This window comes from Branchiostoma belcheri, unplaced genomic scaffold, assembly GCF_001625305.1.
Source record: "Branchiostoma belcheri isolate BF01 breed outbred unplaced genomic scaffold, Haploidv18h27 scaffold144, whole genome shotgun sequence".
NCBI classification, from domain to species: domain Eukaryota; kingdom Metazoa; phylum Chordata; class Leptocardii; order Amphioxiformes; family Branchiostomatidae; genus Branchiostoma; species Branchiostoma belcheri.
In genome coordinates this window covers 383,367-400,109 of record NW_017802869.1, presented here as the reverse complement: position 1 = coordinate 400,109, position 16,743 = coordinate 383,367, and the positions used below count along the sequence as shown (strand labels likewise).

The 16,743-nt window shown below is 46.4% G+C and overlaps 1 protein-coding gene across 1 annotated transcript; it reads left to right on the top strand.

The window, feature by feature from the left end:
- Positions 1-210: 210 nt before the first annotated feature.
- Positions 211-15,387, top strand: LOC109464950. The gene is made up of 17 exons (XM_019762068.1): positions 211-578; positions 864-1,289; positions 1,495-1,696; positions 1,926-3,101; positions 3,456-3,794; positions 4,244-4,430; positions 4,892-5,172; positions 5,473-6,108; positions 6,613-7,152; positions 7,507-7,747; positions 8,079-8,191; positions 9,482-9,652; positions 11,674-11,676; positions 12,370-12,898; positions 13,268-13,605; positions 14,304-14,368; positions 14,865-15,387. The coding sequence occupies exons 1-17, from the start codon at positions 211-213 to the stop codon at positions 15,202-15,204; spliced, it is 5,955 nt and encodes a 1,984-aa protein (XP_019617627.1). The 3' UTR covers positions 15,205-15,387.
- Positions 15,388-16,743: the final 1,356 nt, after the last annotated feature.

The window sequence follows — 16,743 nt, the reverse complement described above, 5'->3', positions numbered from 1 at the left end:
CAGAATCACTAGTACAGCCGGAGCAGCCTGTTGCGGTGCTGGCCTGGCTGTACACATTCGTTGTTCATGTACTTGTACTTGATTAGGTCTCCTCAACATGTGGCCTGCGTCAAAGTCAGTCCAGTTGTACATGTACAGCATGCAATTGTTGTGCAATAAAGCTTATATGAGACTAACAACATCCTATATCGTTGCAGAACCCTTTACGCCATGACTGTACGAAGCAACCTGATGCTGCGGCTGTGGCTGGTGCGGTGCTGGTTGTTGTTCGCCTGTCTATGCCCGATGTTCGCGGCGACCTCCGCCCAACCCTGCGCCGCGGGATGCACCTGCTTCGGCCCGATGATGGTCTGTAACGCCGCCGGTCTCCGGGACGTCCCCCGCAACATCCCCGCAACAACCACGCACCTCTACCTGAAGAACAACAGAATCTCCATCATCTACAGAGCGGCGTTTTCAGACGTACCAAATCTGTCCGTCCTGCATCTTGGGAACAACTTCCTGACGAATCCGTTCATCCAGGAAGGCTGCTTCGACAATCTGGCAAAACTCGAGACCATCGTGCTGTCAGACAACAGGTTGTTCGCGTGTTTGTATATGTATTGCAATGTTACGCCAAAAAGCATTTACTCAAGCAACTGGATATGATTTTGGAATGACCGTTTCCAAAATCATATCCAGTTGCTTGAGTAACTGCTTTTTGGCGTATCGTATTACCTGGATGTCTAACCTTCATCGACGTATTGCAATGTTAATTTGTATTTTCCAGGCAAGTAACTGTAAAAAATCAGTGTTATTCAGCAAGTTTTGTACAGGCTGCGAGGATTTTTTTTAAATGAATAAACTGTTATTAATTTCAACAGGTTGACGGCGTTCCCCTACCGGAAGCTGAGGGGACTGCAGTCCAAGCTCCAGAACCTGGACCTCTCGGGTAACCTCATTAGGAGGATTGAGCCTGGCGCACTCTCACAGTTCAAAAACCTGCGGGAACTCCTGTTGGCGAGAACGGGGCTGAGTGACATCTCCCCCGACACGTTCATAGGCCCAGCGCTGCTGCGGACACTGAATCTCGACTACAACAACCTGTCTGTTGTCCCAACCGAAGCTCTAAAACAGCTCGGCGAGCTAAGAAAACTCAGTCTACGAGGTAACCCCATCTCAGAGGTAGCCATCGACGGCCTTTCTGTCCTGAAATACCTGGATCTCGGGGAGATGCAGCTAACAGAGCTGGGAGAGGACGCGTTCCAGGCGATGCCGTATCTGGTGGTCCTGCTGCTGGATGGGAACAGGTTAAAAAAAATTTTTTTCAAGATTCAAGATACCTTTATTGAGCTATCGAAGTGAGAATATCACTGAATTGCAGTCAATTTACAGACAATTTGTTTTAAAAACGCTCACAAAGACATATAATATTGCACATAATTCTGAATCCTTTGGTTAAGAATACTTGTTTGCAGGGAACTATATTATATTATACACTATATACAACTATAGGTTGTTGAGCAGGGTGGACCCCGCAGCCTTTCTGTCGTTAACAAGGCTGAAGTACCTGACGCTTCACGGCTGCGGCTTAGCGGCGCTCCCGCCCACCACGCTGGACACCATGTGGTCTCTGCAGTCCATCTCGCTGGCCGGGAACCCGTTCCGCTGTGACGCGGAGCTCTGCGGGCTGGTCTGGTGGCTACAGGACACGGAGGTATCTGTATCTGTACCTGTATAGCCGGTATAACCACCAGTTTATTAGTCATTTTGTACATCATGCATAGTCTGGACATTTTTCTTCTGTCTTCCAGTGAGGCCCACTGTAGGTTTCTTTTCATTTCCGAGACACTGGCACCTCTTTCATAGTTGTTCATACAGAATCTTGCAGCTTGATTCTGTACCGTTTCCAATTTGTCTTTGTCTTTCTTTGTATATGGATCCAGGTGGAGCTGACCAACCGGGACGACATCACCTGCAACACGCCCGACGCGCTGGCGGGAAGGCACCTCAACGTCACCATCGCGGAGGGCGTCTGCCAACCGGAACCGGAAATCCTGCCACCGGAACCGGAAATCCTGCCCCCGGAACCGGAAGCAGAGGAGACCGGAAACGAGCTGACCGAGGAGACGCTCGATCCGCCTCCGATCGACGCAGAGACTGATGACGTGGATGACAGAGGTGATGACGTGGATGATAGAGGTGATGACGTAGATGACAGAACTGATGACGTATATGATAGAACTGATGACGTATATGATAGAACTGATGACGTAGATGACAGAGATGGCAATGTAGCTGGTACCGACAAATTACAAGTAGAGAACGAAGAAAAGGAAACTACGGATAAGGGTACAGCAGGTCATACAGATTCTCCCATCAGCAATAAAGAGGAACAACATCATGTGGACGAAAATAAAGAAAAGCAAACGACAAACTCGGTTGTAGACCATACCACTTCACCGGTCGTCATCCCAGAAAAGGAAAAGGACGATGACATAATTGAGGGCAAGAAAACAACAACAGAACCAGGGACGAAGGTTGACGTCGATGCTCCAAAAGGCGAAGAGAAGGAAAGTCGCGAGTCCACCAACACCGTAGACAATAATACAGAAGACCCGCTCCCAGAACCGTCCATCAACCTGACAGAGCGACAGGAGCTGAAGGCGCCGGAGTCCGGAGACAGGAAGGCGGAGTCGGAAACTACAGCGGCACCGACCGAACCTGCAAGAACTCCGCGGAAGAAGAAGGTCAAGGCCAAGTTCGAGACGACGCCGTCTTACGTGGAAGGCACTGATTGGCCAGAGGAGCGGACGGCGTATGACGACTGTCCGGCAGGCTGCCGATGCAGACGGTGGTACGTGAACTGCAGTGACAGCGAGCTGACGGCGGTACCGCGGAACCTCCCCGCCTCCACGCGGTACCTGTACCTCTATCGCAACAAAATCACGTCCCTACCACCGGGGGCGCTGGGCTATCTGTCGGAACTAAGATTGTTGGATCTCACGAGCAATCTGCTGACGAATGACGGGCTCACTTCTGGCTCGTTCAAGACGCTCACGAAACTAGACGCGCTATACCTCTCCACCAACCGGCTCCGCAGTTTCCCGAAGGAAGAGTTAGCGCCGATAGCCGGCCAGCTGGAGTACCTCGCCATCGCAGGAAACTTCTTCCAAAACATCCCGTCCCTCGCATTCGAGAAATTCACGCGGCTGCAGCAGTTGTTTATGGGCAACATGCGGCTTACGTCCCTCGAACTCAACAGCCTGCGCGGTTTGGAGAGTTTGCAGATGCTTCATCTCGAGTACAACAAGATGGCGGCCGTGCCGACGCGGGAGCTCATGAACAAACCTTACCTGAAACACCTGAGTCTGCGAGGGAACCCGATCAAAGTGGTGAAGGAAGGTTCCTTTCCTCACCTGCCGAGCCTAGAGCTGCTTGATCTCGGCGGCACGTTGATCAGGAACATCGGGCAGCCCGCGTTCCGGCCGCTGACCAACCTGAGGACGCTGCTGCTGTCCGGCAGCTCCCGGCTGGTGCGGCTGAAGAAGAAGTCCCTGCTGGGCCTGACGAACCTGCGCTATCTGGACGTGACGAACTCCGCCCTGCGGGACGTTCACCCCGGCGTGTTCCGGGACACTAAAAGCCTGTACCGCGTGGCTCTGGCGGACAATCCCTTCGTCTGCAGCGCCGCGATCTGCCCCATGGTCGACTGGATCAACGAGAAACTGCCCAACACAGACTTCATGAACATCGAGCGCGCGACGTGCGCCGAGCCGGACTTTCTGCGCGGGAAGTCGCTACTGACGCTACAGGTAAATATATAAAAGACTGCCTTATGAAACAAGTTTTAACTGCAATATCCAACACAGGAAATTCGTCTAACCCAAATTTTCGACTGTACAACTAAAGTCTTTGTCAGGCTTGCAGGGAATGAGCAATCCACCGCTTCCGTGACGTCACGCAGATAACACACGTGACTCAGTGAGCAGTGGATCATAGGTTGCAGAAATTCTGTGGCGCCCCCCGTCTCTGTTGACATTGTGTTGGAAATTGCAGTTCAAACTTGTTTCATAATGACTTCTACCAACACGGATGAACTTTCAAGATAATATAAAAGACCACTCGATGGTAACACTATCAAAGACATACTTGTGCTAGCCCTCGTTGTTTGAGGATTTTTGTGTACTTTTTTTTATTTGTTTTGCCATACATTGTACCATGTGCAATCGTCGTGCAATAAAGCTCTTCTTGTTCTTCCCAGGGCGCCCTAGGGCTTCCATGTCGTCGCAGCCGGCCGGCGAATATCGAGGAGTCCCGCAGCGTCGCGATCGCGCTTGTGGAGTGTCCGATCAGCTGCGCCTGTCAGGGTCAGGCCGTGGACTGTAAGAACCGAGGCCTGCGCGAAATCCTGACGACGTTTCCTTACCAGACAAGGAGCCTGGATCTGGGTAATAATCAGAAATTTGTTATCATAAAAGTTCATCATAAAAGTTATCATAATAGTTACATGTTTAAAGTTAAAACTTTAGAGCCAACACAAAAAGTTCTCTCACCTAGAGCTTTCGACCAGTCACTCTGGTCTTCCTCAGTAGACTGACCCACTGAAGCTTGTCACGTGGCTTCTTTGAAGTGTGACGTCAACACTGGGTCAACTCAAAGGTATCTGGTAGACGATGTCGGCCCCCGTCACACTTCAAAGAAGCCACGTGACAAGCCTTGATCACGGAGTGACCTAGTCTCGCGAGAACACGAGAGTAGATCGAGACTTGTGCGGATCTTCTGGCCTCCCCCGCCTCCTTTTGAAAGTACGTGTTTCTACCTTTCAGAAAGTCACTGATTGAACAATATTCTACTAAACTGTTACTTTTCCGTGACTGATAAACCTCTTCAACGCTACTCTCGTACACAGGTAATAACATGATCGGGTCCATCCCACCCGGCACTTTCGTGAACCTGCCCAACCTAGAGCGGCTGAACCTCGAGAACAACGAGCTTGCCCACGACAGCCTTGTGTCGGGATCCTTCTACGGGCTGGGGCAGCTGAAACATCTGAACCTCTCCTACAACAAATTCTCCGTATTCCCGGAGGAGACACAGTCCCTCGGAGAGACGCTGGAGGTGCTGGATCTATCGGGAAACAAGATTTCGCGGATCAGGCCGGAAACCTTCGCGGACTTCGAGAATCTGAAGGTAATACTATCTACTAATGTTAAAGTATCTTTTCTTCCGTGAATAGTTTCATCAGGTCGGTAAGTAACTGAGTAAAGAGACTCTTTTTACACAACAAAGTCTTTTATTTCCAGCCAACGTTTCGGTGACCTGTTACCTTCCTCAGGGAAATTCTGACCAGTTTACTATAGAAGCGACGCCTGTGAACCAGTCAGAATTGCCCTGAGGAAGGTGACAGACGGTCACCGAAACGTCGGCTGAATAAAAGACTTGGTTGTGTAAAAAGAGTGTCTCTACTCATCTTTTTTTTGAAATCTGCAGGTTCTGTACATGAGGAGCACGGGCCTGCGGCGACTGGAGCGGGCGTCGCTGACGGGCATGGACAACCTGACCTCGCTTCACCTGGACAACAACCGGCTCACCATCATGCCGAACAAGGAGATCCAGTCCCTCCGCTCGCTCAAAAACCTCACCATGAGGGCAAACCCCGTCAAACACATCTCCAAGAAGTCTTTATACCACTTCCCAGCGCTGGAACATCTGGACATACGCGACATGCGGCTCAAGAAACTCGGGAAACGGATCTTCCACCAGATTCCTTCTCTCAAAACCCTCCAGCTGTCCGGAAACGTGCAACTTTCGTCCGTACACAGAACTTCTCTTTCCACGTTGAAAAATTTACAGCATCTGGAGCTGGATAACTGCAACCTGACAACCTTACCGCGCGAGATACTAGACGATCTCCCCTCCCTCTCCTACTGCACGCTGCAATCCAACCCCTGGAAGTGTAAAGGCCCGAAGTTCTGCGGATTGTATAAGTGGTTAGTGCAGGGGACAGTCGAAGTGCCCTTCCAGGACGAGATTCAGTGCGGGTCCCCAGCTTCGGAAAGGTGGAGGCCGGTCAGAAGCGTGTCTATCAGTAAGATTTGTGTTTCCACTGACACGAAGCCAACCCAGGTTAGTGGCGCCTAAACAAGACATAAACTAGCATTTTTTCTGCATGCATAGATCAAAACCTATACGGAAGAGTAAATAGTGTAGATAGTTGTTTGGATTCTAAACTTATATAATTGATTCTTATTAATAAAAATCGTGTGGTGTGACGATAAAACGTAACAAACTTAAAATGAAGTGAGTGATAGATGCAAACATGCCCTTTGGTTCATGACAACGTATTAAAATACTATAGTTACATGTTTAAAGTTAAAACTTTTGATCCAACACAATGAAGTTCTCGCACTCAACCGCGACGGGGGCCGACATCGACTACCAGATGCCTTTGACCCAGTGTTGACGTCACACTTCAAAGAAGCCACGTGACAAGCCTCACTGGGTCAGTCTACTGAGGAAGACCAGAGTGCCTGGTCGAAAGCTCTAGGTAATGAGAGAACATTATTGCGTTGGATCAAAAGTTTTAACTTTAAACATATTTAAAATACTAATAAGAATAATCGGTTTCAGGTTCCCGAGCTCCAGCCGACCACGCCTGTAGCAAACGACACTCTGTGCCCGTCCAACTGCAGCTGTAGAGACGATAACTCTGTCTACTGTAGCCACGCTGGCCTTAACACCATCCCAACCCCGCTTCCAGAAACCACGGCCAGCCTCTTCCTGGACCATAACAACATTTCCGTACTCAACCCCTCCGAGTTTGCCGGGTTGCCAAACCTGCAGGTGCTAGATCTCACTACCAACCTGCTAACATTTGACAGTATAGACGACACGACCTTCTCTGCCTTGACGAAGCTGCGGTACTTGTACCTGAGTAAGAACCGATTCACCAGCATCCCGATGTACGTTCCATCATCAACATACTACTTAGACGTCCAGGGGAACCAGATAACTGGAGTAAGAGAGGACATGTTGTCGGAGCTTTTGAGGAACGTGCCGTCGCTGAACTGGATTGCCTTAGAGAATAACCCGTGGCATTGCGACCCAGACGTCTGCACGCTTCGCAAGCTGCTGGACTCGGGAGCCATCCGCCTGCCCTACCCGGAGAAGGTAACAATCATTATGTAATTATTGAGTCTTTCACACGTAAATTATCAGACGAAACATAAAACTATTGAACATGTAACTAGAAACGTAACATTTACCTCCGGATATGGTTACACGATGTAACCCAACACTAGGTACCATGATGATAGACGTCTGGTTCAGGTCATTGGCCTTATTTGTTTGGAGAAGAAGAAGAAACTGAGCAAAAACAATTTTCCTTCGATAAACATAAAAACACATACCCCCGTGATCATCACGTGCAGTAGACATCGAAAATTTGGAGGTATATGATTTTTTACCTCTTCAAATCCTCACTGATTGAGGAATATTGTACCAACTGTCTTGAACCTTGTACAGATGCTGTGCAGCACGCCGCCTAACCTGAAGGACCTTGCGGTGATGGGGCCGTACATCCAGCAGTTCTGTGAGTCGGACGAGGGTTTCCCGTCTCCTGATGACGCAAACGTTACCATGACAACTCCCGCCACCACTACAGCAGCTACGGACACCGGATCAGGGTCAACGTCCGCCAGAACAAAGGATTGCCCATCCATGTGCGCATGCACAACCGAGGGTTACGTCAACTGTGCGAATGCAGGTTTGCTTCTTTGTTTTCTATTCCAACATTTACTACAATACTCCAACACAGAAAAACGCACGGACAACAGACATACTCATTTTTACTTGGGTTAAGTGAGGAAAGTCGTGTAAAGTGTCTTTCCCAAGGGCACAAGATCGGTGATATGGCAGAGGTTTTACATGGGACGGTCCGACCTTTTTATTCCGAGGCGAACACTTTGAAGAGAAATAGATGCATGTACAGGTTACATGATCGAGGTCCTGCCAAGTCCACAAACATATAGCCGTACAAAGTCTATAGACAAGGTTTTACAGATAAACCCATATTGTCCGCATATGCACCCGTCCAGGTCTGACCAGCCCTCCCGCCAAGCTGCCTGTGAGAACCCGCCACCTGAACCTGGCGCAGAACCAGATCCGGTACGTCGGACAGGACGACCTGAGGGACCTGCCTAGCCTCAAGGTGTGTACAAACAAACAAACAAACAACCCTGCCCAGCCTCAAGGTGTGTGTGAAGCAAATATGTTATACATGTTATACATATCATGTGCATTATGTGATTGTAAACCTTGCATCAATTCAGCGCTATAAAAGGCTGCAATTGCGATTAGGTGGCGTCGGTGGTGCAACGGTTAGAGCGTTGGACTCGGAACCAACAGGTCCCGGGTTCGATACTCACCGTAGCCAAACGTTGTGCCCTTGGGAAAGGCACTTTACACGAGTTCCCTCCCTGTACGGTGGAGTGACGCCCACCGAGCCTCTTCGGCTAATCTGTCTGTGTGCCAAAAACAAATATGTTCCATGTGTGTTTAGAGTTAAAACTTTCGATCCAACACAAAAATTCTCTCACCTAGAGTTTTCGACCAGTCACTCTGGTCTTCCTCAGTAGACTGACCGATTGAGGCTTGTCACGTGGCTTCTTTGAAGAGTGACGTCAACACTGGGTTAAAGGTAGGGGGTAGACGATGTCGGCCCCCGTCGCGGTTAAGTGAAGGGTGATGGGCCGTGATGTAAATAGCCTCTTTCACCCCTCTCAGGAAATAGCCTTGTTCAGTGTCCAAAATCCTTACAGTGTCAAGTTTCATGTGTATTATGTGATTGTAAACCCCACATCAATTCAGCGCTATTAATGTTTGAGTAATAAATCATTTATCATTATCATTATTATCATTATTATCATTATTATCATCATTATCATTATTATCATTATCATCATTATCATTATTATCATTATTATCATTATCATCATTATTATCATTATCATCATTATTATCATTATTATCATTATTATCATTATTATCATCATTATCATTACTATCATTATTATCATTATCATCATTATCATCATCATCATTATTATCATCATTATTATCATTATCATCATCATCATCATCATTATTATCATCATTATTATTATCATTATTATCATTATTATTATCATTATTATCATTATCATTACCATAAGGTTCTGGAGCTGCAGGGAAACGGCATCACAGACTCTGGGATCCAGGACGGCTTCTTCCAGAGACTCTCCTCCTGATTATTATCGTTATTATTAAGATTGTTATTAATACTGTTATTTCTATAATTATCATTATTATCATTATAAGGTTCTGGAGCTGCAGGGAAACGGCATCACAGACTCCGGCATCCAGGACGGATTCTTCCAGAGACTCTCCTCCTGATTATTATTGTTATTATTAATATTGTTATTAATACTGTTATTTTTATAATTATTATCATTACCATAAGGTTCTGGAGCTGCAGGGTAACGGCATCACAGACTCCGGGATCCAGGACGGCTTCTTCCAGCGACTGTCCTCCTTAGAGTACCTGTTCCTGTCGGACAACGAGCTGACGTCTGTCCCTGAGAAACTCCCGCCAAAACTGTACTACCTGGAGCTGCACGCGAACCGCGTCTCCGCCTTACCCAGCAGGATCCTGTCGCGGATCTTTGAGAACCCCGCCAAGCTGCCGACGCTCACGCTGCATGAGAACCCGTGGAGGTGCTTATGTTTTTTATGTTTATTGTATTTTATGTACTTAGCCATTTCTCGGTACATCGAGAATACGCGCCGATTTGACGTGCTCTCCTAGAAACACTCCCAGCACCACACAAGCACAACTCACCAAGTGTTAATAGCTTGAGAGACAACTGACTCTGAACTGAACCAAGTGAAAAACTGAGCACCCAGAGACCACGTCTAGCGACATAACAGACGTTAAGCAAGGACAACAACAACAACAAACAATATTAGGAACTCCATTAGCCAATGTATATTGACCCTCATGAAGGAATCATTACCAAAATTCTGACGGAAAATGGTCAGTGGAAGGCCCATAAGATAAAGGACTCGTCGTGGGGCTTGTTTCTGCAGTTTTGAATATGCAAAGTTTGAAATACTGATTGAGATGTGCTAATGTGAAGTAGTATGTGTCAATACCACAAAGATGGCCTTATTCAGATTATTTTTCCAGTTTTGCTGCTCTGAAATCGCATTGGACGCCTTGGAACACTACTAACAACATAACAACTACGCTCTATTGACTTACCTAGGTGTGACCGGGACCTGTGCCGGCTGATCCAGTGGATCCACAGCGGGGCGGTCCATGTGCCCTACAGGGGAAGGATCGTCTGTGATTCACCTGAAGAGTTCCGCAACACGAGGCTGCTCAGGTAAGTGGTTTTAGTGGAAAATGTTGTATCCAGAACCGTGCTCAGGCTCGGTTCTGGATAGTCCTCACGTATCCAGAACCGTGCTTTCTCCAGAACCTTATTTAGATACGGTACTGGATAGTCCACGCGTATCCAGAACCGTGTCTGGGGAAGATCTACGTTCTTCGATACGCGGAAACTATCCAGAACCGTGCCTGATCCTAATCCAAACCTATTCAGGCATAGAGCCAGATAGGCACGGTCCTAGAGGTGATAGAAACCGCCAAATCTGTCCCAGATCAACCAAGAGTTACGTGATTGTGTACATATTAAGTTGATCGGTGAATAAGTAAACGTAAATCATTTATGAGTTTGCTCAGCTGTATACATGTATTTCCCGCCCTAGGTGGGGCATGACGACCAACTGTAACGAAGAGCCGGCGGAGACCACGGCTGTAACCATGACAACCACAGACGACACGGGCGCCGAGCTCCCTCCCAGCTGCCCGACCGGCTGCCTCTGTAACGTGGCGGACGGGTTCGTGGACTGCAGCGGCATCGGGCTCCGCGCGTTCCCCGGCAACATCCCGCCCGGGACCCGCCACCTCTCCCTCGCAGACAACTACCTAGAGGAAATATCTGCACAATCAGTCGCGCATTTACAGGTTCATTTGACTTTATGTTTTATGTGCTTTTGAGTTGAATTTATGCACTATAAAGTTGAATTTATGTATTTTTGAGTTGGATTTATATACTGTTGAGTTGAATTTATGTACTTTTGAGTGGACTTTATATACCTTTGAGTTAAATTTAGGTACTTTTGAGATGAATTTATGTACTTTTGTGTGGACTTCATTCACATTTGACTTTTATGTACCAATTATGTTCTTTAATTTCATTTCATTTGATGTCTCCAGTCTGACTTTTGATTCGGACTTGGATTTATGTTTCTATGATTTCTGTACCTATGTTTATATTCATGTTTATGTTCTGGTGTCGTACAAGCCCATATGGGCTGGGCGACAAAAGTCCCAAAACACGTAATGCTTAGGTCACATTTCCAAACCGGGGCCCGGCCGGGCTGTTTGTGTGAACGAAAAACTAACAATTTATATCACGAATATACAGGAATATTGCCCATGATTACTATCGAAAACTTTTCTGTGTTTCCTTGTCTTTTATATCGTACTTTTCTTTCCATAAGACAGCCCGGCCGGGCCCCGGTTTGGAAATGTGACCTCAGCATAAATAAAAATTGATTGATTGATTCATTCATTCATTCATACAGGGAGTGGAGGTTCTGGACATCAAGAACAACAAGATCACGCTCAGCGGCTTGTCTGAGGCGCCTTTCTCCGAACTCATCGGGCTCAAATTCCTGGTCCTCACGGATAACAAGTTAACCCAGATCCCTTCGCCAGACACTCTGCCAGACAGTCTGAAAGTTCTGCACCTGGACAATAATTACATCATGGGCATCCCTCCGGAGCGGTTCCGTGCATTGTCGCGAGGTCTACCGTCGCTGGGGACCCTGTCTCTCCGCGGGAACCCGTACAGGTGTAACCGGCAGTTTTGTGAGCTGTATACAGCCTTGCTAGCCAGCCGTACGGTCACGATTCCGTTCACCGACCGGCTCGGGTGTTACGAGTCGCGCGGGCAAGAGGAACCCTTCCCTGCAGAAGCCTTCTGCAGTACGATTGGCAGAAACGGGAACAATGAAAACCTGGCGACTACTCCGACAATACCGCTCCAGCCGTACCCGACCTACCCGTCTATCGTGGATAACGCCGATGCGGGGATAGAACAGCCACGCCCGACCGTGCCGGCCTGCCCGGACGCCTACCCGGACTCCAAAACCGCCTGCCCGAAACGCTGCAGATGCACGCACCAAGTCATCGACTGCATCCGGACAGAGATGGAAAAAATCCCGGTGAACCTGTTCTCGGACACCAGGAACTTGTTTTTAGAAGCGAACCGGATTCAGGCGGTTCCGTCTTGTACTTTCTGGGGACTTCCACACCTCCAGTTGTTAGATCTGCACGGAAATACACTCAAAAACGAGGGTCTCGATCAGGGATCTTTCCTGGGGATTCAGAACCTCACGTACATCTACCTCTCTAATAACCTGATCTCCAGCGTGCCGGCCCACCTCCCCACCACGTTGCTCTACTTGTATCTAAACCATAACCACATTTCCATGATTCCGACGGGGATATTTGACAGGCACGGCAAACTGCGGCGGCTGTACATCGAACGCAACCTGCTCAGGGACAGCGGTATCGAGACAAACTCATTCCAGGGGCTGCGTTCGCTACGCTTTCTCAGCCTCGCCGGGAACCAACTTTTGTTTGTACCCAAAAACATGCCACAGAGTCTAACGCATCTGGTGTTGGATGATAACAAGATAGACTTCCTGCCACCGAAGTGCTTCCAGGGCCTGCACAGACTCCAGCTGCTGTCTCTTAACAACAACAGTCTGCCGGACCACGGCATTCACTCCGGATCCTTCGCAGGTCTGTTTTTGTTTATTGGTTCAGTTGTATAAAAAAACAGCATAACTGGTAGGATATAGGTAGAAACTTGCTAAGGTAGGCATTTTTGGTTGTGTATAAGAAAACCCTATAACCTATACGTATATACGTAACCAACCTGATGAAACTATTTTCGGAAGCATGACTGGCAGCCAAAATTGTTCGACTGTACAACTCCACCTGGCAATTGCAGTTCAAACTTGTTTCATTATGACTTCTACCATGGAGTTTTTCTACCTCCATGCTTCTACCAACACAGATGAGCTTGCAAGATCGATAAGTTTACATTTTTGTACTGTTTAGAAGAGGCGCTATGTAAGGTATATCTGACTTTTTTCTGTATCTTCACAGGTCTGCACAAACTTACTCGGCTGTACCTCTCTAACAACTCTCTCAAATCCGTGCCGTACGGACTCCCGAAGACTCTGGAAGACCTCAACCTGGACAGAAACGGCATCGCCACTCTGGACCGGTCCAAGCTGAAGAGCTTAGAAAACCTGCAAAAGCTGTCCGTCGCCTGGAACAACGTCACCCTTCACGGGATCCCGCCCAAGATCTTCGACGATCTGCGCGAGATCACGCACCTGGATCTGGACGGAAACAATATAGAGAGCGTGCCGGAACATCTGCCGGGGAAGCTGGAGATTCTGAAGCTGTCCAACAACCTCATCTCCATGATCCCGAATAACGTTTTTCACATTACGCCCAAGATCACGGAGATTCACCTGGCAAATAACAGCCTCAGCAACTTCGCCGTGCCGCAGCAGGTCGGTATATGGAGTTTGTACATCTAAGCCCTGTTTAAAGCTATCTAACTATTTAGTGTCCCCCGTACTTGGTGGCAACGAGTACCACTCTACGATATTTTGCCTCTACAATAGTTCTGAGCTAGTACCAAATACTTAGTAGTTGGTTGGTACGTCCACCAATTTGTTTACAAATCTATCCAGCGATATCGGTGATGTCCCTACTGTACTTGAATGCAGCGAGCTCCACTCTACGATAGTTCTGGGGAAAACGACTTTTTTCTAGGGAAAACGACAAATGCTTGGTTAATAACTCTGGTACTAAAGGCTATTTCTTATTCTTTTCTGAGCTGGTATTAGGTACTTACATTTATTAGTAGTTGGCTGGTACTTCCACAAATTTATCAGTCGATCAATAATCAGACATCATGCATAGTCTGGACATTTTTCTGGACGTTTATCAGTCATTTTGTACATCATGCATAATCTGAACATTTTTTCTCGATCTGCAGGTTTTCTACAACCTGGACTATCTCAACACCCTGGACTTAAGCGGGAACTACCTGAACACGGTACCGAGCGAACTGCCGGGCAACTTACGGTACCTGTTCCTCCAGCAGAACTATATCACAGACGTGAAGGCGGACATGTCCCACATGGGCAAACTACAGTGGCTGGTCCTGGGGAACAACAGACTCACCAGCAGGTACTTTGCTTGGACTTTAAAATTGAACTGTTATGAACTGTTCTAGAGCAGCCTTTCCTGTAATGACTCCAATAACGCTGCTTTTTAATTGTGCTGATCTCCAACCACCGCGTTATATATTTAGTATTGTTAATCACGTCGACAATATTGAACATTGTATATACATGTACTATAATATATACTTTTTTTATTGGTTTTACTGAACTTGATGATTGTCAACCTCGGCACATCAGCTATTGCTGCAAGGCCGATTTGTTCCTTGTGTATCAATATGGAAAGTTTATTGCAAATACATGCCCGAGGGCTAATTGCAGTTACCAGCAACAAAAGAAAGAAAATACAGTGGTATGTGAGACTATATCTACGTCCGTAACATTATACTATACTTATTATACATACATGGTACAAGCTATACTATTATACATACATGGTACAAGCTATAGTTTTACTGGGTTTGACTTCTTCTTTAAAATCAATAAACCATTTACTACTACAGGTACTTCCCGCATCAGATATTCGCCCATCTCGGCGAACTGAAGCATCTGGACCTGTCTCACAACTACCTGGAGGAAGTACCACCGAATCTACCCAGAAGTCTGGAGTTTTTATACCTGAACAATAACGGAATTGAGAGTATCCAGGAGGATACATTCATGGGACTACCTTTTCTAAAGGCGCTGGACTTGAGCAACAACTACTTAGCAGAGGTTAGAATAGCGCCAGGGTCGCTGAGACGGCTGTCTGCGCTCAGGTCATTAAATCTGTCCGAAAACGACTTCAGGAAACCACTAGATAAGACAGAGCTGCCGTATAACCTACAGGAGTATAATCCTTAGATCCAAAACGACTTCAATAAAATCTACCGGCTACGATTCTATTGAAATCTTCTGCATCTAAGGCTATTGCTCCTATAGGGTGGTCATCAATGAATGGGATTTAACATATACTTTTACATATAGTTCCTCATTATGGAATAAGAGTAGATTTTCACCATGTGTTGTAACTAATGGAAGCACCTCTGTGTCTACAGAGACTAAACTATATAGAAACCGACTTAACTTAATAGTCTGTACGGAAACTTCAGTTTTCAACCCATTATATTGATGACCACTTAGTCTATTGAAAAACAAAGGTTGTATAAATCAATACATTAAGTCTGCAGTATGAAACGGTAGATATTGACATCTCACTTGGTTTTTCCATTCTCATCTGTCTTTCATCGGTACATGATATTAATAGTTATTATTATTATGAGCATTCACCAGACCAGTTTTCTGACCGAAGGGCTGATACTTTGGCCGATCTTCTTTCTGCCTTGTGTGTTTTCTTGTTGCCTAATGACTACACAAATTTGAAAACATGGCTTTTTCACACCTTTTATACGCGTCATCAAATTTACATTCACACGGAAAATCAAACTTGACAAGATCACCTACATGTACAAAGCCAGCAGATTGGTACAGCATAAGGAAAAAACAAGGAAAATTCGCGCTTCAGCTATTTGGATATCTCAAGACAGAAAGGATCGCGCGGACCTCCAAGACTTTTTCACACTTCTGTCACACACATGCCTTTCCTTGGATGCAATTTAAACCTAAATTTAAAGAGGCTATTTTCATCAATTACGAGACAACCTCGACAAATAAACGAAATTATTTTGTTTAGATGTAAATGACAAAGATGACCAGTATACAAAAATTGGAAACTTCTTGGACAAGGTTTCTGTCAGACGCATGCCTTTCCTTGGACGGGTAAATGCAGTTTCGTGCAATTTAAACCTCTTTAAATTTTCATCCATTACGAAACAACCTCAACAAATAAACTAAACTATTCGGTTTAGACGCAAACGACAAAGTTGACCTGTAGAAATGAAATCGGCAACTTCTGGACATGGTCTTTACCGAAAATATACCACGAGATTCCCTAGTGTCCACGAATACCATCGCTACCCCGTTTCCAAATGTGTTGTTTGTTGTCTGGTGCTTGCTGGTCTGAAACTTTGTAGAGTCGTGGGTACTTGTCAACAAATAGATGAAACACGAGCCAACTGCAACAGACAGTCACCAGTAAAAGTGGTCATTTGGAGATTGGAGAGGTTGGGATTGGGTACATCAGTAAATTTTGGCACGCTGCATTACTTGTCTATCTGTACCGATTTTGTATCAAACATTGCATCAAACATACTAAAGTTTTCAAAAAATCTACAATGTACCTGATACAAAAGAGATTTCTCCTTCTTCAATATTATATTTTCCTTAGGGGTAGAGATGTACATTTGCGTCTGCTTTGTCGATATACAGAAGCAGGAAAATAGTGTATTAAAAGTGTGGTCTACATTGTATGTTGTCATACTACCTTATTCTACTATAAAGTAC